The sequence below is a fragment of the Pteropus medius genome, unplaced genomic scaffold, assembly GCF_902729225.1.
Source record: "Pteropus medius unplaced genomic scaffold, Ma_sr-lr_union100, whole genome shotgun sequence".
Classification (NCBI taxonomy): Eukaryota; Metazoa; Chordata; class Mammalia; order Chiroptera; family Pteropodidae; genus Pteropus; species Pteropus medius.
Genome location: NW_024340849.1, coordinates 29,638,606 through 29,659,828, shown reverse-complemented (window position 1 = coordinate 29,659,828; position 21,223 = coordinate 29,638,606). Strand labels below are relative to the sequence as shown.

Here is a 21,223-nt window from a genome sequence, read left to right as displayed (position 1 = left end):
CTTTATCTTTTATAGAAACTTCTCAGGGTTATCATGTGCGTTATTAAATCATTTTACGAGTTCTCTTGATTAGTGATCAGAATAGTGAAGCAAGCCACACAAATATATATCTTTCTTCCTTGGGTATGCTAAATAATAGACTCAGATATTGGTCAAAAACACATCTGACCTTAACAATTCATTAGTGAGCATCATGTTTAGATCAACACTAAGTAGAACATGTCCACAGTAAGTGAGATTCTGCCACATAAAACAGTTGACTAATTTCAAAGCGAAGAATTGATTTTGGTAGATAGACTGTCACTCAAAAGAAAAAAAGTAATCTCATTGAGATCATATTAAATAGTTGAAAAATTTATGGATTATACCCCAGGTCTATCAGCCACAGGACACCAAAGAAAGACAAGGAAATTACTACCACAGAATACTGATATGGAGACTTGTAAAGTAACTTCTTCTAGGAATCTATGATATCTAGACAAGGAGCTAAAAAAAGAAGGAGGAACTTGTAAATCTGGTCAGCTAAGTATTATCTAGAAATAATTTTTTTAACAGCAAAAGAAAGTGCCAAAAAGATTTTTTGTTTTGGAAATTACAAGTGTCAGAGAAAAATTAGGTATGAAAGAGTTAAGAGGGCAAGGAAGACTTTATTCAAGACTATTGCAAGAGGGAAGAGAGATTGAATTCAACTCCACTGGAACAAAAGGCAGAAGGGTTTTTAAGCACTAGGGTGACCTAATGTAAAAGTATTGAGGATGTTCGTGGGAAGCTGGTCAGTTGTGTTTGCTAATTGTCACAATTAGAAAGTTAGGTTTCTATGCCCCCACAGAGACTGGAAGATCTCCTTCTATTATTATATCTCAAAGGGATGGCTCCCAGGTCCTTGAGAAAGATATTCTTGCATTGTAAAACTGGCAAGTAGCCGGGAGATTTATATCTCAATTGGGCAGACAAAGAATTTGCAATGTAAAGATTTCTAAAGTAAATACTCTAAGAAAAGGGAGGTCAGAGGCTAGAGCCAGGAAGAAGCCAACTAAAGTTTAATCAAGCCGAGGGGGACATTAAGGCATCTTGGCCTTACAAAGACCAAGAACAGAGTACAGACAATAACAATCAATAAAAAGAACAATTGATGAGAAATTTGGGCAAATTCAGGTGATTGCAACATATATGCTTTAAATATCTACACTAAGCTCATAATCACAAAGCAGAAAGCAGAAATGGCAAAGAAAATTATGAATAACATGGACTCAGAAATAAGCAAAAAAGACTATCCTTATATATGAAACAACAACAATAGCAACTCCATAGGCACCTACTTTGATTAAAGAAATTCTGGCCAAGTTGCCTTTAACAAAATGTCCCTTCAGTATAGTGTCCTAATTATGAGTTTATCTAGTACCTTAGATTAAAGCTGAAAAGACTAGTTAAATGTAAATATCATCCTCGCCTTGGCCTCTGCAGCCATGAAATACTTTAACAATTCAAACAATTTTATCACACTGCCTTTTAGCAGAATAAATAGTTTGTCCTTGGCATTAAACCCACCTTCTTCTCTGTTTTCCTACTTTTAGAGCACATTTACTCTGCCTGGTGAATGCTTACCTGAGAACATGTCCCTGTCACTTACTATCGTGACTTCCTACTTAGGGACAGACTCTAGACATTTTCCTTCAAATCTATTCACCTTAGATGCTGAATCAATGTTGGTTTAAAAGCCTTCATGGCACAAGATAGGTAGGTTTTAATGAGGGGAAAGTGATTGGAAAATACTCGTTCAGAACTTGGAAGGCTGCCTAACAAGAGGAGAAAGGTCTTGGGGAGAAAGCAGAGTGGCCTCTAAGTGAAGAAGGGACTGGAAATCAAAGGGAGGCACATGTAGATATTTGACAAATACTGTTGCATTGTTGAAAGGCAGACAGCCCTTCAGAATGCTGACTACAGTCAGCAGATGCACAGTTGGAATTGACTCCAGAACGTGATTTTGCAATGCACACTATGAGTTTTAGGAAAAACTTTAAAAATTCAGAAAAAAGACATGAATGATCCCACTACCAGAGGCCTTGGTGGATACCGTGACCATTTTCACTTGCTTCTTCTTCTCATGCTTTTTAGCCACTTTAAGATGTTACCACCATGGGTGATTAGTCTGCAAATTCTGTCTTACATCACCACCCTAGTCTGGGTCCCTGCTTTTTGTCTCTCTTTTTCTGTCTCTTAGTACCCTTCAGAACCCCTGAAGTCAGATTTTACCAAAGTTTTGTTCTTGAAAAGTTCTTTCCACATACAATTTGACTTTCTCTCAAGACCTCATCGTTATTGTTGTGGCTTCCAAGGATTCCTTCAGAACAACCTCCCATATTCTCATGAACCAGCTTATCTGGAATTATCAGCATATATACTCAATGTCCTTTCCAGCCTTGCCTTATTCTGATCAAAGCTTCTACTGATGAAGCAGTTTGAGATGGGCTCACCGTTAACTGCTCTAACAGTACCCATCTCTAAAAAGAGAATGTCCCTGCCAAGGCTTCTGCCTTCCAGGATTTCCAAAGCCATGGAGTTCTTGAACAACTACCAAACAGCCTGGCGTTGTTGAGAAGTGGGAAGGAAGTTCCTTTTCCCAATTGTGTGCCTCACAATTTCATCACCTAGAACGCGGAATGGACTTACTTGTGCACACAGACTCCTATTGGAAAAATATTCACAATCTTGGCCTAGTCAAGACACATTGCTACATTTTATATGTTTGTGTGTAATAATTCCTGAAATGTATTTCATAATCAGGACTTCCAGATGCATGTATCCAACTGTCAATGGATAGCTTCGCTTGGACATCCCACAAGCAACTCAAACTCTAACTAAACTCTTCATTTTCACCCACCTACAAACCTGTTCCTCCCTGTTTGTACCTGAGCTTAGTGAGAGGCATCCCATCCCATTAAGTTGTCTAAGAAATTTGAGCATTGTCTCTGATTCTCAAACTTCTTTACCTCTCATTCTACTTCTCTCTCTCTCTCTCTGTCTCTCTCTCTGTCTGTCTCTCTCTCTCTGTGTCTCTCTCTCTCTCTCTCTCTCTCTCACACACACACACACACACACACATACACGCATCCAGTCAATCACCAAGTATAGAAAAGAGTTTAGACACAGGGTTCATAGGCTTCATCTTTATTCTGTAAATATTTGTTGAGTTGAAAAATAAATGAGATATTTAAGAATCTGAATGACTATATAAAAGAGTTTATAATGAGCTATCAAAACATAGAAGGCAAACATCCATGAATTGCATTAAACTGTTCAGAGTGTAATGAATCTAAAGTAAGACTGGTTGGTTGGATGGATGGATGGATGGATGGATGGAAGAAAAGAAAGAAGGGAGAAGGAAGAAAAGGAAAAAGGGAGGGAAAGAGTAAGGAAAGAAGGAGCAGAGGGACAAAAGGAAAAGAAAATATCTTGAAAAGGAGAGCTAAATAAAGGAAAAACAGAATTTGCAGGAGACAACAGTGTGATCAATCAGAATTTCTTAATTGTATCTTTGCTTTAATTTTTATCACTTTCTTTCTACTATGATGTGGCTATGAAAGGTTTGAGGAGATGGAGTAAGAGCATCAAGTTGCCTTAAATAAATTAACTTTAATTTGTTATTATGAAAAGTTTCAAATGCATATAAAAGTTGAAAAAGTAGTATTCAGCTCTACCCTTAATTATTTACCCCATCCCACACTGTATTACTATGAAGCAAATCTCAAACATTATTTAAATGAATTGCATATCCATGTTTTAAAGAATTATAGCCCAGTGATATAATAATAATAGAGAAAAAAATACTATCCATGATTTTGAGAAATAATGAAGAGGAAGGACATTACCAAAAAAAAATAACAGATAGGGAAAGACTGTACTCATTTTTTTATTAAAAAGCGATAATATTGATTCTTGAGAGTCTAGGGTATGAACTTGATTTAGGTTTCATGATAAGTGGATTTTTTTGGCGGGGGAATCATGAGCAAAAGATAGCTGTAATCCTAGATATTTCAGTATGCTAAGAACGAGGATTTCTCTATTGACTTCATTTTCTTATTCATATATTCACATTCCATTTTTTTTATAAAGGAATTAAGTCAGCTAATTTCCCTTTTTAATAAGGCTACTAGACTGTTAGCTCAGGAAAATACCATAGGATAAATTGAACCTTAATTTCAGCAAGATACTGACAAAATCTCTTAGGTTGTACATGTATTGGAGAAACATGGGCTGGATCACCATATGATTTGGTAGATTTATAGTGTTTTAGCCATGTCAGTAAGATAAGTAATGGGTCAACCAACTTGGAGGGTGGCTCTAGTACTATACTGGAAGACTCTGTTTACAACCCTGTTCAAGTCCTTGGTTTTTTGGGATTTTGTTTTTTGCAGGGGGATTAATTATTTTTTAAATTTTTCTGTTACAGTTGGCATACGATGTTATATTAGTTTCAGGTGTACAACACAATGATTAGATATTTATATAACTTACAAAGTGGTCACCCTGATAAATCTAGTACCCATCTGACACCATAGTTATTACAATATTATTAACTATATTCCTCATGCTATACTCTACATCCCTATGACTATTTTGTAATTACCAATTTGTATTTCTTAATCTCTTCCCCTTTTTCACCTAACCCCCAAAACCCCTCCCATCTGGCAACCCTCAAAATATTCTCCATATCTATGAGTTTGTTTATATTTTGTTTGTTTATTTTGCTCTTTAGATTCCACATGTGAGATCATATGGCTTTGAGTTTTTCTGTCTGACTTACTCCTCTCAGCACAGTACCTTCTAGGTCCATCCATGTTGTTGCAGATAGCAAGATTTCATTCTTTTTTTAATTTTTTATGGCTGAGTAATATTTCATTGTATATATGTACCACCTCTTCTTTATCCATTCATCCATTGATAGACACCCAGGTTGCCTCCATATCTTGGATGCACATCTCCCTTCAAAGTAGTATTTTGGGTTTCTTTGGATAAATACCCAGAAGTGGGATTACTGGGTTTGTCTTTGTCTCTTGTTATAGCCTTTGTTTTAAAGTCTATTTTGTCTGGTATAAGAATTGCTACCCCTGATTTTTTTTCGTTTCCATTTTCATGAAATACCTTTTCCATCCCTTTACTTTCAGACTATGTGTGTCTTTCAACCTGAAGTCTCTTGTAGGCAGCATATGTAAGGGTCTTGTTTTCTTATCCATTCAGTCACCCTATGTTTTGATTGGAGCATTTACTCCTTTTTCATTTGAAGTAATTGTTGCTAGATATGTAGTTATTGCCATTTTATTCATGTTTTACTCTCTGGTCTTCTTCTTAAAGAACACCCTCTAACATTCTTGTAATACTGATTTGATGTCGAAGAACTCTTTTAGCTTTTTCTTGTTGGGAGCTCTTTATCTGTCCTTTGATTCTCAATGATAGCTTTGCTGGGTAGAGTAATCTTGGTTGTAGGTCTTTACTTTTCATCACTTTGAATACTTCGTGCCAATCCCTTCTGGCCTGCAAAATTTGTTGTGAAATCAACTGAGAGTCTTATGGAGCTCCCTTGCAGGTAACGAACTGCTTTTCCTTTGCTGCTTTTAAGATTCTCTTTTTGTCTTTAAACTTTGGCATTTGAATTATGATGTGTCTTGGTGTGGACCTCTTTGGGTTCATCTTGTTTGGAACTCTCTGTGCTTCCTGGGCTTGTATGCATATTTCCTTCACCAGTTTAGAGAGGTTTTCTGTCATTATTTCTTAAAATAGGTTTCAATTCCTTGCTCTCTCTTGTCTCCTTCTGGTACCCCTATGATGCAAATGCTTGATGTTGTCCCAGAGGCCCCTTAAACTATCCTCATTTTTTCAATTATTTTCCCTTTTTCCTGTTCTGATTGGGTGTTTTCTGCTACCTTATCATCCAAATTGCTGATTCGATTCTCTGCTTCATCTGATCTTCTGTTGAGTCCCTCTAATGTATTATTTCAGTTATTACATCCTTCATTTCTGGCTTTTATGTTTTTCTTTTTATCTCCATTTTTGTGTTTTCTTTTTCTTTGTTGAAGTTCTCACTGAGATCATCAAGCAGCCTTATAATCAGCGTTTTGAATTCTGCATCTGATAGATTGCTTGTCTCCATTTTCTTTAGTTCCTTTTCAAGAGCATTGTTCAATTCTTTCATTTGGGACATGTTTCTTTGTCTTTTCGTGTATCTATGTATTAGGTAGAGCTGCTATGCCTCTCACTCTTAGTAGAGTGGTCTTATGTAGTAGGTGTCTGTGGGACCCAGTGGCACAGTCTCCCTGGTCACCTGAGCTGGGTTCTCCAGGTGTGTCCCTTGTGTGGTTTGTGTATGCCCTCCTGCTGTAGTTGAACCTTGGTTGCTGTTTGCACATCAGTGGGAGGGATTGACCCTCAAGCTGATTGGTTGTGAGGACTAGCTGTGACTACAGTGGAAGAGCAGTGTGTAAGGCCTGACCCTGTGCAGCAGGATTTGCTTTAGTAGGCCTCTGGTGCCTGCTCAGTCTACCCTTTGGGTATATCTTTTGTAGGGGTAGTTGGGTGGTGCTGTTGTGGTCTGAAGCTGGCCACCAGGTGTGTTGGTTCTGGGGCCTTTGGGGAGGGCTCTATTGCAGGCCACGGTCAGCCATTGCCTATCCCCTGCCAGAGCCACTTGGTATAAGCTAAAATGATCAGCAGATGGTTCCACTTGGTGCTTGAGAGAGGGTAAGCAGTGAACCAAGGCTGGCTGCCGCTAGTGCCAGGCTTGGGTCTGCTTTGCTAGAGGTACAGGGCAAGCCAAGGCCAGATACTGCTTGCTGGGAATTTGTGAACCATTGAGAGATTTTAGGAAAGTGCACAGCATGAGCCAAGATACATTGTTTGTATGGGAAAGCTACTGCAAGTGATTTGGGTGGACTCAATTGTTGGATAGGACGCAGTTCCATGGAATCACCTGGGCAAGGCAACCTGCGTTAGCCAGATTGATGGAGACTCAGATGTGGTGGCCTCCTACATCTGCATGCTGGGAGGTAGGAGGGCTCAATACAGGAACAATGGCTTCTGCCAGCACTTCTGTCTAAGAGAAAGCTGCCCCTCCAGCCCTTACCCTGAAGCCAGACAATTCATTTCCTCCCCATATGTCCCTCATGCTTTTTGAGCAGCTGACCCATTTCTGGAGCTAAGAGCAAATGGTACGTCAGTGAGTAAGTTCACACATTTGAGGAATATCTCCGGCTCCCACAACCCTCTGTCTTGCTCAGCCACAAGCTCCACCGGTTTTCACAGCCAGAGGTTGTCCCCTCTTTTCCAGGGGGACCTCTGCAGCCAAGATATCCCTCCTGATTCTCAACCATCACATGCAATTGTGAGACCAGCCCATTTAGCATCTCTATTCCTCCTACCAGTATCGAGGTCACCTCTTATGTATGTCCCCAGTCATAGGACTTTCTTTCAGCCAGAACTCAGGCGACTCCCAATGATGGTTGTTCTGTAGTATAGTTGTAATACTGATATGGTAGGGAGAGGAAGTGAGCACAGCATCTACCTACTGTGCCATCTTGACCTGTCAGGTCCTTGGTTTTAAGCAATAACTTGGACACAGAAGACATGCAGCTATTCCCAGGGAGGCTATGAATTTATAGACTTTTAAGAAGAGACCTCTCATGTAAAACTGAATTAACTTCATGGTTTATTGGGGCAGACACAAAGAAATTTATTTTAACAAGGTGCATAGACAGAGCAAGACCCTGCACACCATGTTTCAGGTCAGTTGTTCATTTATTTGTTTGTTTATTTGTTTGTTAGTCCCAGAACCCATTATAGATCCTGTTGCCACTTACATTGTCTGTGCAACGTAGTATACTATTATATCTAAAAAGCTAAATTTCATTGTTCACCACATCCCTTTTAATATTCAGAGCTTATATCCTCAGCCAGGAAAAATTTACACAAATAGGAAACATTGACAGACCTCCAGACCCCTTCTTGATTTTTAAATAAAGTAGAGGGTCAGTTAAGTCTCTGTCATAATAGGGCAGGTGAGCAGTCAGCTGTTTCTAAGCATCATCTCTACTCTCCTTATTGCATCCTGAAGAGGTGCACCTTTGCCATATTGCCTCTAGACATCTATGAGAGGGAGGTGCAAAGGAGCCAGGGTTTCTGTTCTTAGAGGATAAGATCTTCCTGTAACTAAGAAATTTAATTGTCTGCTGCTGCACAGTCCTTTGCCCTGGAGCTTAAATCATTTTTAAAGAACTTACACAAATAATCTATGCCCCTAATGTCTTTTTTTAAAGGATTATTTACAGATAGTGAGGTTCTCATGATTGTTGAACCAAACTCAGCATCAGTAAAATGACATCCTTATCCAGGGAAAAAGGCAGATTTAGCATTCAGGTATTTCTGATAGCTGTTCTGTCTGGTTATCCAGCATCCTAGAGTGTTCATTTTCCTCATGAGCATCTCACATTTACAAAGGACATGAAACTGGGAAACCCCTTTGAAATGCTAATGACGAAATCAAAATTTTTAAAAATATCAGAAACATATGAAATCTTGCCTTTAGCCCCCAAATAAGCATTTAAATAGAAAACAGAAAAGATCTGACTTAATATAAGCACATGTGATTTTTTTAACTTGCTTTTTAAAGAACCGCAGGCTTAATAAGAGCCCAAAGAATGAGTCATCTATAAAAAAAATTATTAGTAATTGTCCTCATCAAAGGTGGTAATAATTGCTTTCTATATATTCTATACAGGTGAGCCATTGGCTGTGGCATTTGGGTTAATTCTGTATAAATCATTTCAAAGAGATATTAGCCAGCCATGGAACAGGATGATGAGAATGGTTAAGGGTCTCAAAACCTTGCCTGATAATAACGAGAATAATAATAGCAGCATTTATGTATTGAAGTCCTATTGTGTGCCATGCTCGGTGGTAGACATTGTACTTGAAATGATTGCGCAGTTGAACATCTTTAATCTAAAATGTCAAGGAGAAGCTACTTCCCCAGCAAAACTCTAAACTCTACGATGACAGGACTTTTATACATTTCAGATGGTAATGAAGATGTTAATAATGATAATGATAGTGGCTTCCCAGTGTTTGAGAAATAAATTATCAAGTACAGGGAGAAAAGATTATGTGGCTCCAGAATGAAAGCTAGATCAAATGGATTGAGCTTAGAGAGGCAAATTAAAGCTCAAATTAAAAAAAAAAAAATTCTGACACTTATTGTTACTCAGAAATGGCACAAGAAGCCTTTAAAGAGGCCCATCTGCTGTTAAGCACTCGCTATGTACCAGCTACCGAGATTACCAGCCGGTAAAGTTGGTGTTATTATCTCCATTTTATACGTGAAAAAATTGGACACCAAGTAAAAAAACCTATCAAAGTTCACACAACTAAGACGTGACAAATAAGGCTTTATTGACTTTAAATTACATTCATTTTCACCAAGTTATAATCATCCCTATCATTGAAAATAATCTTCCATGATCATTGGCTAAATATCTATCTCTTGAGAACATGTTTTAGGGGAATTCTTGATCGGGTGAGGATAAGTCCTTACCTCTTTAATCCTTCAAATGTTCAGTATCGATGAGTCTGCTTGTCAAGTAATAAACATTCATAAGAATGGATGTTTAATTACCTGCAATATAAAACCACAAAGTAATAGGAGTATTGATAGTATTCTTAAATGAATCAGAAGAGATCAGTTTGAGTTAAGGGAATGCTAAATGATCTAAGTGAGGGACACTTGCTAATTCATCCCGAGTTTCACTAGAAAAGCACTTAATTGGCCTCCTAATATAATAACTTCCAGGCCAGTCCATTTACTTGCTACCCTATTATATTCTAAAGCATTTATATAGCACTTTTACTGGTAAAGAGAAAGAGTTCAATACATGCCAGAATACACCTATGTGCCTTTATATTCTGTTATGAACTGTAAACATGACTTGAGGAAAGCCAAGTATTTAGAAGCAGAGAAGGATGGACGTTTATTTGAAGTACTATGTTCTGGACATCTTCTAGAGATTATCCCACTCAGAGGAGGGTGGGAGGGTCACCAGAAATTCAAGTATCATGTAACAAGCAGCCCATCTGCAGGGGATTATGAGGAAACCAGACCAAACCTGACAGAGGTTCGGGCTGGAGAGTAGTGGGAACTGTCATTGGATAGACAGGATGGAAAGAGCCTGGAGAGGGGCTTGTATTCTGAGCAGAACATTCAGACTCGCTGCCGTGGGCATCGCAAGCCACGCTGGATTCCTGAGTGGAAAACTGGAATAGGAAAAGTAGTTCAAGAATATAGGGAACATGTCCCTCTATGTTAGGAAGGAACTAGAAGCCACAGTGTAAGATTAGTGATTGTTTTTAGAAAGGAGTCTCCTCTGAGATAGACATAAAAGCTTATGGGAAAGATACTGGTAATAACAACGAATATTTACATAGCATTCACTGCTGTCAGGCAGTGTTCTCCATGCTTTAGGTATAGTTACTCATTTATCCTTGCCACAACCTATGGATAAATAGTAGTATGATCATTATCCACATCTTCCAGATTAGAAAACTGAGACTTCTAAAAACAACTGGCCTAAGGTCAGGCAGAAAAGATGCCCAACATTCAGCATGTGCTCTTCTCACAGCCTGTTCTAACGATCAATCACAGTGCACTTAAAATGATTATTTGATGATAGCGCTATCTGATATTACCTACCTGTTTCAGTCACAGCTCGAGCAGGTTGTTCTCTGAAGTGGCAGACACTACAGGGCTGAGATCATGTGCCTTGGCTGGTGAACATGGTTGACAGCCTGCCCTCCAGCGTTGATTACATGTGCCCTCCTTCACTAGAACCTGAGGGATGCAGATCAGACCTTTTCAAGTCTTAAAGTTATATTTATATTCTGATAAAAACAAAATTAAGTGTATAGGTTATATGTATAGTCGTTTTATTTATAAACATTGTAAAATACTTCCCACAGAGATGGCCTACCCTGTGTATATGTTTTTTCCCTGCAGGGGCTCAAGATCTGGATCGTATCCGACTCTCCACCTACAGAACAGCATGCAAGCTTAGGTTTGTTCAGAAGAAATGCAATCGTAAGTATGCCTGTTGTTTGGACTAATTACTCTCATGAACCCTATAGTTTACATTTGTTACTTAGTATACTAAAACTAGGTTTTCTTGCAATATTGATAAAACTATGTTTATACAATAAAAAAGTATTATGATACATAAACAGTAAAGAGACTATTCCTAAGTAATCCTGAAGGTTTAATTACTCTAAACTGCGAATGTATTCCATCCTGCCATTGTAATGGCTCAAATTTGGGTGGATGTTTTTTTTCTTTTCTTTAGTCTCGATATTGTAAATGCCAAACCATCAAAATGGTTTCCAAGAACTTGTTAAAATACCAAACATTAAGTCTTCCTTATATTTGTATTTCCTTTACAAGTATAAGAAAATGTTCATAAGCTCCTGGAAAACAATCAAGTTTCTTTCTGAAACTAGAAAATTTACCCTTTGTATCAGCGTATTTACGTTATTTGCCAACATCAGACAATAGCAAGAGAAGAGACAACAATACTTATAGAAACAAGAAAACTTGTTTCAGCTTTTTCCCAAAATTTAAAATGTAGGCAGCAAACTAGATCACTAATCACAGTGAGCAGATCTACATTCCCTGCTGGTTCAGTGCTTCCATCATATCGCTCCATTCATTATCTCTTGGAAAAAAAATATTACTTTATTTTGAAACCTCTTCTCTTTTCTAACTACAGGCATAGTGGATGAATAAAAAATGAAAAACCATCATGTTCTCCTGAGTACATACACATAGTTCTTGAATAACTGCCATGGGGACTAGGCACTTCGTGAATGTGGAAACCAGCCATGTCCACATCTCTACCGTCCCAGGGTCTCCAGCAGATGTTTCTGGTGGAACTGTGCAGGCCACCCCCAGACCCAGGCTTCTAGGCTTTCAGCAAATCATGACTCTGGGATGGGCCATGTGCCTTTTTTCCTCACATTACTCATCTGCAGCTTATTCTCCAGCCTCAGTGGCTAGAAATGTGGCTGAAGTTTGGGGCAAGAGAATAATGGAGAAAAAACATAGGTTGGTCAAACATCAAAGACATGTTTTGATTCCTCACAGGAAGCCAAACTAATGCCCCACCACCACCACCACCAACAACAACAACAACTACAACAAAAACCAGTGAGAAGAGCACTATAGATATGGAAAGGAATCAGTGGTTGTACTTGCAGGCCTGTGTATTGATGGGTCAATAAAAACTCTCGCTAGCACTAGTATTAAGGGACAAGGAAAATGGTCCCGAAGAAGAAAAGCTTTCCCTCGCCATTTAGCCCCATCCATATGTAAACCAAAGGAAGAATCTCTGTTTTCAGCAATGAAAAAGTAATGAGATCCTCCCATTTTCTTACCTCATTACCAGTGGCCCTCAAAATAGAGGGAGGGGAGAGTTAGGGGTAGGAGTTCTTTCTCTTTAAAGTATTGCCAAGCAGAGCCTTCCTTAGGCTACTTTTACTAAAAATAGGATATTTCAAAAAGACTACAAAAAGGAAAGGATGAATGAATAAACAAACAAATAAATAATGGGAAAAAAGGAGGGAGGGAGGATGGAAAGGAAAAAGAAAGAAAAATGACTCATGGTGAGACTAGTTTGTCAACCCTGTGCCAACATTACAAAGGGCACACACTATGTTGGCCCTAACTGACTCCAGCCACCCGCAGGCCATATTTCATTTCTCTTGCTCTCTGATAAAGGTCCTTTTCCTTCTTGGGCATCTATTTTTCCTTTTCCTATTCTTTTCTGGCACTCGTCCTTATCCTATATCCAGAATCGTGGCATAGCCACACTGTCCTTCTTAGGAAACAGTAAGGAAAACAGTTGCCATCATGGAAAACAGTAATAGTCCATTCCTGGGTGAAAGAAAACCTTCATATACCTGTCCTGTTGCCTTCAGTGCATCCATTCATTTACCTCTTCATTTAGTAATCTTATGATGAACTACTACATGTTTCACACTGTGCTAGGTGCCAGGGATAGAAAAATGGTGAATAGGATGCAATTCCTACTTTGAAGCTGCCCAAAGTCTAAGTGGGTAGATGGACTTTTAAACAGACTTATAAACCAGTTTGGAAGTGTGATGACAGGAATATGTACATGGTGTTATGAGAGCACCAAGGAGGCAGCTCCTTGACCTGGGCATGGGGGCCTCTGAGAGCAGAGAGACATCTGGGCTGAGTCTTAAAGAATTAGTAGACATTAAACAGAGAAGTATCATTTGCTTTACAAATTTCATACATTTTCGGGTGAGAAAAGATACTACATTCTTTGCGAACTAGACAAAACTAAGGCCCAAGGAAGAAAAACAAGAGTGTGTTGAATGCTCTGCTAAAATTGAGTTTCTTTTTCAAATTACTTCTACCTTGATCAGAAGTGTTAAAGGCAAGTACTATATGTGTTTGCTGAGTTTTCCTTTCTGACAATAAATACAAGAGTTGTGATGTCGAGATACTTGCAAAATGCTAACACAATTGAGACTGGCTTATTTTAATCAAAGTTAGAGCCTTCCTTTGAGGAATATGACCAGAAGCACTGGTGTTTATGTGACATAATATTCATCAATATTGAATATCTACCCCTGTTTTAGAGGAAGATAATTTTTGTTTGCAATATCCTAGCCCACGGTAAATTATGGTACCTTATAATGTAGTTTTACTCTACAATAAAAGAAATAAGAAAATAACCCAGGTAGTGTGTCTATAAGTGCATTGCCTTATTGGAAACTCTTCCATAGTATTCGTAAAAATCAATGGACCCTAACTGAGAACAGGTTGTTTATTTTTAGGTTCAGACCTTACATATAGGTAAAATTTATTTTGTATTTTACCAGAACTAAACTTAAAAACTATGTAATGGAGGAAAAAAACATAAAAACTGACACCTGTAAAGTCATTACCTAGAAAAAATATTGTTTGGATACAGCGTGGAGCATTATAGATTTTTAGGAGATTTATTTTTTATCTAAATTTAATGATTAGAAATGTTATATTTCCCATATTTTCTTCCCCAAAGCTCTTGCTGACTCTGTTTATGGTTTCCCATATATGGCATTGATTCCTATCACTGACATGTTCATTTCCTGTAATGCATTTCCTGATGGATGCTGAGAATAACTGGTTCCCAGTGTTTTAAAAAGAGGCCAGAAAACTATGGCCCATGGACAAAATGGGCCCAGAAGATATTTTTGTATGGACTGTGAACTAAGAATAGTTTTACAGATGAATATTTACAACTGATTTGAAAATTAAGAACACTAACTTGTAACCTCAGTTAAGCAAAATGTTATTCTCACAAAAAAGGAATTCCAGTTTTCTCATTGGTAGATGAGAAAATAAATTCGTACTCATTTATTATATTTTAATTTCATCGCCAAAATATTATAGAAATGTGTTTTCTCTCTTGTTATATATATATGCCAACATAATATCTATATAATATTAATCCACAGTATGGTGGTGTCTCTCAGTCGACAAAAACATTTACCAATCTCTGCTATAAAAGAAGACTTGTAAGAAGCCTATTTTTAAGGCAAAAAATAAATAATTGAAGGCAACTTTTCTGCATAGGATTTATTTTCCAAATTAGCTTCTTCCCATTACCATTCACTTTTGCACCCTGCTATACTCCCTCTCCATGCCGTGATTAGTACATTCGCTAATAAAATAAAAGAATGAATGTCTCTAAAAATTAGGGGACAACAGTTAGCTATTTCATTTTCTAGGAGGAATGGAACAGAATGGAGAACACAAATAATATTTCTAATACTCCTTTCTAATCAACAGCCTTCTCTTGGGCTACCAGATTTCCTGGTAACTTTCCACAAAAATAAATATACCGTATACCATTTATAAGCATGTGTGCAAATGGCAGCATTTCAACCTTTATGTGAAACAAATAACTGTTTTCTGCTGGAACATTATTTCCTCGGTCAGCATCGACATGGTTAATGATCCAGATACCTTGTAATGTCAGCAGATCTTTTTTCAGAAATTACTTTGAAGTCGTTGGAACGCAGCCTTCGGTTCATGAACAATAAAAGGCAACAAGAGAAATAAATCAGGAATCTCAAACCCCTCCCGTTTAATAGTGGAATAAAAGTAAGGAGGCAAGGGGGTGCTCTCCCATCCCACGCACCCACAGCTGACATTGCACCACATTTTAGTTCTTCTGATCACAATCTGAATTTTCTTTCTATCACTTATATCAACTGAAATTTAATTAAAATTTAGTTTAAAGGAAAGTGGCAAAAAGGTATATATTTGCATTTGAATTTTCAATTTCTCCAAATATCTTTCCTTTTTTTAAAAGTATCACTCATCTAGATATAATTTAAGGCTAGAACACATACTTTTGTTTCTAAAAGATCTAAACTGCTTTCAGGATGTCTCGTGAACCAAAAACTGCAGATACTTCTTTACCTACATGTTTCTCTATCGCTGCGAAATTAACCCAAGTGAGTGCTGTGCTTGTAGTAGGTCCTGAATAAATGTTCTTCTATTAATGAATGAATATGCTCTACTAGATTCCTTTTTCAACAGCCAGGTGACTCATCTTATGCTGGAGAAGTAGCCGTTAGATATTTTTTTAGTAATAAATACTAACATCCCATTCCTCTTTCATCAAGCTAATGTTCCAGCATATTCCTTCCTTCCGCTTCGTTTTTAAATATGTGGATTTTTGGCTGCCTGTATCAGTTTTCTATCGTTGCATAACAAATTACCACACATTTAAGCAGCTTAAAACAACACACATTTATTATCTCACAGTTTCTGTAGGTCAGAAATCCAACACAGCATGACTGGATTCTCAGCTCAGGACTTCACAGGGCTGAAATCAGAATGCTGGCTGCGTGGTGGTTTTCTTCCAGGGCTCAGGGTCCTCTTCCAAGAGAATGGCTGTTGGCAGAATTCATTTCTTTGTAGCTGAAGGATTGAGGTCTCCATTTCTTGCTAACGGTCAGGTGAATACTCTGAGTTTCTATAGGCCACCTGCATTCCTGGCCACATGGCCCCCATGGGCCATTAAGAGCATAAATGTTCGTTTCTTATTCCAGGTCATCTACAGGGTGTTTCTCTTCCTTCTCTGTGACCAGCCAGAGAAAACTCTCTACTTTTAAAGGACTTGTGTGATTAAGTCAGGCCCTCAGATGATCTCCCTATCTTAATGTCACCTGATTCAGGACCTTAATTACATCTGCAAAAATCCCTTCACATCACTACCTGGATTCATGTTTGATTGAATAACTTAGAGAATGTGTGTAAACACAACAAGAGAGGGCGTGGGGAAGGGAGCACCTTAGGTTTCCGCCTGTCACACTGCCCAAGAACGTAGACTTTTCTGTTTTCCAGATAATGACATATAGAACATTGGATGAAAAAATAAAGTTTAGAATAAAAGCTCAGTCGGAGAAATAGACCCCCAAATAGAGATGTATTTAAAAGAGAAAGTTAGAAGTACTCTCTCCAGTCAAGGAGTCAGATGGAAGAGCAGGAATGTTCAGTTAGGGAAATAAGGTGGCAGATGACAAATCCTTGGAGTATAATTATCTTTGTTTGTATTGCTTCAAATGTTTTTGACACACATTTTCGTTCCTGATGTTGAATCATTCTAGACACTTGTTTAGAATAATAAAAAGTTCATTGCTTTAATACAAGGTTCTCAAAAATTCCCTGCGGGGAAGTTTGTAGTGGCAGCAGAATGTAAACAAACCCATAAAGATGTCTGTGTCATAAGGCAGTAAAAAACCTGCCCCTCTCTGGGCACCCTGGACCTAAAGCAAATTTGTTTCTGCTTAATCAGAGCAAACTTCTGATAGAGAAAAGCTATAATTTCAGAGTCCTGGTGCTTGTGATATGGGTTTAACTAAAGTTGTTCTGCCCTTTAGTTACTTTCATTTCTTAGATCTTAAAGATTCAGGGTTTTGTTTTCTTGTTAGTACTTTTATTTTTAGAGAATGCCAGAAGCTTTGTCTGCTCAAACTGCTGCCACTACCCAACCTGTGAACTAAGCCGACACCTTTAGTCTTGTTTCCAGGCTTCTGGATGTAACATCCATCAGCTTTCATCCCTTTCTCCCATTTCTGCATTATACCGGGAAGCTGTGCCAACTAAGCACTTTTACTCTCACAATTTAGGAAAGTGCATCATCTTTAAAGGCCCCAGTCAGTTGGGAAAGAGTGATGCACACAGAGAAATGCCTCTCAAGCTTTCCCAACCCCATCGGATGGGTGCCAAAGCAAGATTCAGTGACCTTGCCTGGGTGGTCTGCCAACCTGTGTGTCTGGGAGCTGCCAATCAGCCCAGAGCCAGTCAGCAGAGCAATGAAGGGAAACCCAGAAGGTGCTGTTCCACAGCCTGATTCCCGGGACCTCGGGGCTCTGGTGAACACTGAGAGAAAAGACAAGACGGTCAGGAGGACAGGGATGGGAGAATGGCCTCCTCCACATAACCACACCTGATACTGCAGGAAAGTCATTCCTAATGCCACCTCGATTTACTCCTCACTGAGGTTTTGTTCACGTTTTCTTATTATTAGCAGTCACTCATTTATTTATCGTTCAACAAATGTGGACTGCATTTTGCTAGACCATGGGGAAAAAAGTGTGGTACTATCCCTTAGTGGTCAAATTTAGTATTAGAATAACTTCAAGTTTAGAATCTAATAAATGTGTTCTATTTATTATAAAGCCTTGATTTTGTAATATCGAATGGTAGACATACCCTAAAACTTTGCTATATAAACATATCTACCTTTCATCCCTTGAGCAAACTGTTTTCTGAAGAAAAATAATTACTCATAAGTATGGTGTTTAAAAGAAATCAAGTGTATCTGTAGCTTTGAAATATGTTAAGTCTGTAGCTATTTTTACTCATTCATGGTGTTGGGCTAGGAATTCTGCTTTACATCCTTTTCAGTCAGGAATTGAAAAGTTCTGTTTGTTTCAGGTGAGGAGAGCATAGCACTAGAGATATGAAGTGGCTTCCCTTGGATAAACACCAGATAAAATTATACACTTGAGAACTCAACTTTTAACTTCTAAATATTAGCTAATTGCCATGGTAAACAGCATCACTTCCTACAATATCGTTCAAGCCTTGTCATCAGAAGACAAGCATGTGGACCAGTGAGCCTGCTGCAAAGCTAATAATAATGGCACCAACTTTAAGTAGCTTGATATCTCAGAAAAATTATGAACTTTGATGTAATGTCAAATGTGATGCATTTTATTTTGCTGAATAGACAGTGATATTGTGAAGAAGGAAAAGTTGAGGAAAATTTATATAATCAAATAGAATCAGAATCTACTCTGAACATGGTCAAAATCATCATTTTCTTCTCATTTATTATTATGGGAGTGTTCTTCAATCACTAAAAGACAGAGATTTTATTAGAATCAGTGCTTTAGCCTGTGTTTTCCCAAAGGCCAACTCCACGACAAGGCTTGTGGAAGCCCCTCATTTAGATACTGAGCCCAGAGCAGAACTGGAACAAGAAAGGAAAGTCAGTAGACAGCGCAGGAACTTTTAAAAATCCTTATGAAAAGCACCCCAGGACTGTCCACCCAGAGGACAAAAGGAAGTTGCTCTGACCTGTGCTGGTCAAGGGTCATCTCGTGTTAACACCCCTGCACTTCTGGGTTGCGCATGCGTGAGCGTTAGGTAAATTCCAGATGTTCATGCTCAGGCATCAGAGGTATGCAGCAAGAGCCTGAAGCCAAGTGCTGTCTGGTTGTAACTGCCCAGAGCTGGTTTGTGTCATGATGGTCGCTTCTACAGGGGCTGGAGAAAGAGGTGGAGCCAAGATTTTGAAAAGGTATAGGTGTTTGAAACATTACCTACTGTGTACCTTGGTTTTCTGCATTGGAGGTTTTCTCATCAGTATTTTCTACTAACTTTTAAAGATTTTTTTTTTTCTTTTAGCAAAGATACACTTCCCATATTCTTGACCTCAGGAAAGATAATCTGTACTGCAAATTAGCCATCTAGAGATCTCTTCATCCCAAATGCTAGCCCAACTCGCAAAAATTTTCCATGCACTAGGAAACTGGGCCATGGCTATTTTCTGAGTGGGTGAATGAAGTGCATTTTCTATTTTCTGTTATTTACTCTCATTGCCTAAAGACAATTAGTTATATATTTAAACACAACAGGGTGAGTGTAGAAAAAAATAATACTTCCAAGGTGATTGCTACTTACCAACTCTTCAGTGTCCCTGCATACTTTGTCTAAATTAGTGTTCATGTTAGCCAGATGGGCACATGATGCAGAGTCACTGAGATCGGTGGCTACGGAGGAAAAGTAGAAGACAGTGCTCATGGTTGCTAGCCCTTGTGGATGCTCTTTCTCTCGAAATGTGGCCTTTGGTACCTACGATTCTGGCCATCTGCTCAAGTCACGATATGCAAGAAATAATGAAGGTACTGTGGGAAACCATACTCAACACGTCCTCTTGAGCTGTCTTAGAATAAAGAGGCAAAGGAAAAGCTTCTAGAGATTATATGCAGTATCCGGCAAACAGTAGGCACTGTATTCCATTCCCCATGCATGACTGAGCACCCAGTTTGAACAAGACATTATGCAAGTAGTTGCAAGGAATATAAAGATAAACAAGACATAGTCCCTGTCTTCAAGGTTCTCTTAATTTAGTGCTGTGGATCTTAAGCTTCTCTCTCCATGAATCTTTTGGAGATTCTGATGAAAATCACTGACCCTTTTCCCTGAAAACACACATGACCTTTAACATAAAATTTATTAGCTCATCATTTCAGAGAACTTCCTGTCCCCTGAAGTCCAATCAAAGGTTTAATCTAAAAAATGGAGGGGACAACTAATGGATTGATAACCGTGGGAAATGCAGAGTGTCATAAATGGCCTAAGAGATGTGAGGGTATTGGGCAGCAACAAAAGGGAAAGTAATTCCACCTGAGGGCATCAGAATGGGCCTCCTCGGGGCCATGCGTGTGTGTAATACCTTGAGAGATAGTGGACTGAAAGTACACCTGATGAAGAGAGCAGGCTGAGTAAAGGCACATATAAGACAGCCAAGGGCATATTTTGCAATCGCAAGAAGTCCAATGTGGCTGGAGCATGGGACTCAGGAGAAGCTGGAGAGTAATGGGAGATGAGGCTAAACATTAGGAGACTCAAGTCCAACGTTGGTTTTTCCTGCTTCTTGTGTTTTACTCAATAGGCAGTGGAGAATGGCATCGCCGGAGCTGAGCCTTATAATATTTCTTAGGATAGATGGAAAAGGGCAGAAACTGGAGATGAGTGAGGAGGCTGGCTATAAAAATCCCAAAGACAGTAAAATACCAAACCTTGGGGCTAAAATGTAGAGAATAATAAGAGTACAGTGAAAGAACCTATACAGAGTTATTCAGTGAAGTCTAAAATTACTAGCCAGAGGGAAGATAAGATATTAGATGTCCTTGCTTCTAAAGTTATTAAATATATTCTGGGCAAAGTTAAATGGTAGCAGTGATAAATTAGTTATTGTTTAAAGCATTCTTTTCATTTACCTTCTCTTACTAACTCTTACTATTTTTATAATCCTTGGTACAATACTTAAAAAAAATAAAGGCTTAATAAATGCTTGTTCAATTGAACAGCTATTGAGCCAGCAATTATTAGACCTCATTTTGAATAATGATGATGGTCTACAAACAATTTAAGCCACTGAATACTTCTTCCTGGTAGACATGGAGGACTGGTGTGATATTCAGTTTGATTTTATACCAGAAATATGTTACAGACATATTTGGATTTCTAGGGATGCCCTGGCCATACCCCAGACCTATGGAATCAGAGACACGATTTGAGACCTGCTCACTGCTTAATAGATCACCTCTGGTCTTCACCACTGGACTAGTTAACTCTAGATGGGGATGGGAATTAGCTGACATGGTGGTTTGAAAAAGAAACTAAGCATTAAACTTTATAGGTTACAAATTCTCAATCTTTCTATTTGCTTACTGAAAAATTAGAGAAATGTGAAATAATGAGCAATAGAAAAGTTACTTAGTTACAGACCCTGCTTTCCCCGCTCCCCGCCACCCCGCATACAAACTCCTGTGACCCAGTTAGGTCAATATAAGATCTGAGTGCACCATCTTCATT

General features: G+C 38.5%; 1 protein-coding gene across 25 annotated transcripts in view; it reads left to right on the top strand.

Moving 5' to 3' along the window:
- The window catches only part of DTNA (dystrobrevin alpha), a 334,755-nt gene that overhangs the window by 215,749 nt on the left and 97,783 nt on the right, over positions 1-21,223 (top strand). For all 25 annotated transcript variants that reach the window (XM_039843433.1, XM_039843483.1, XM_039843459.1 and 22 more), the window contains one exon: positions 11,036-11,116. In XM_039843433.1, the coding sequence (XP_039699367.1) occupies positions 11,036-11,116 (81 nt within the window). The remainder of the gene's footprint in view (positions 1-11,035; positions 11,117-21,223) is intronic.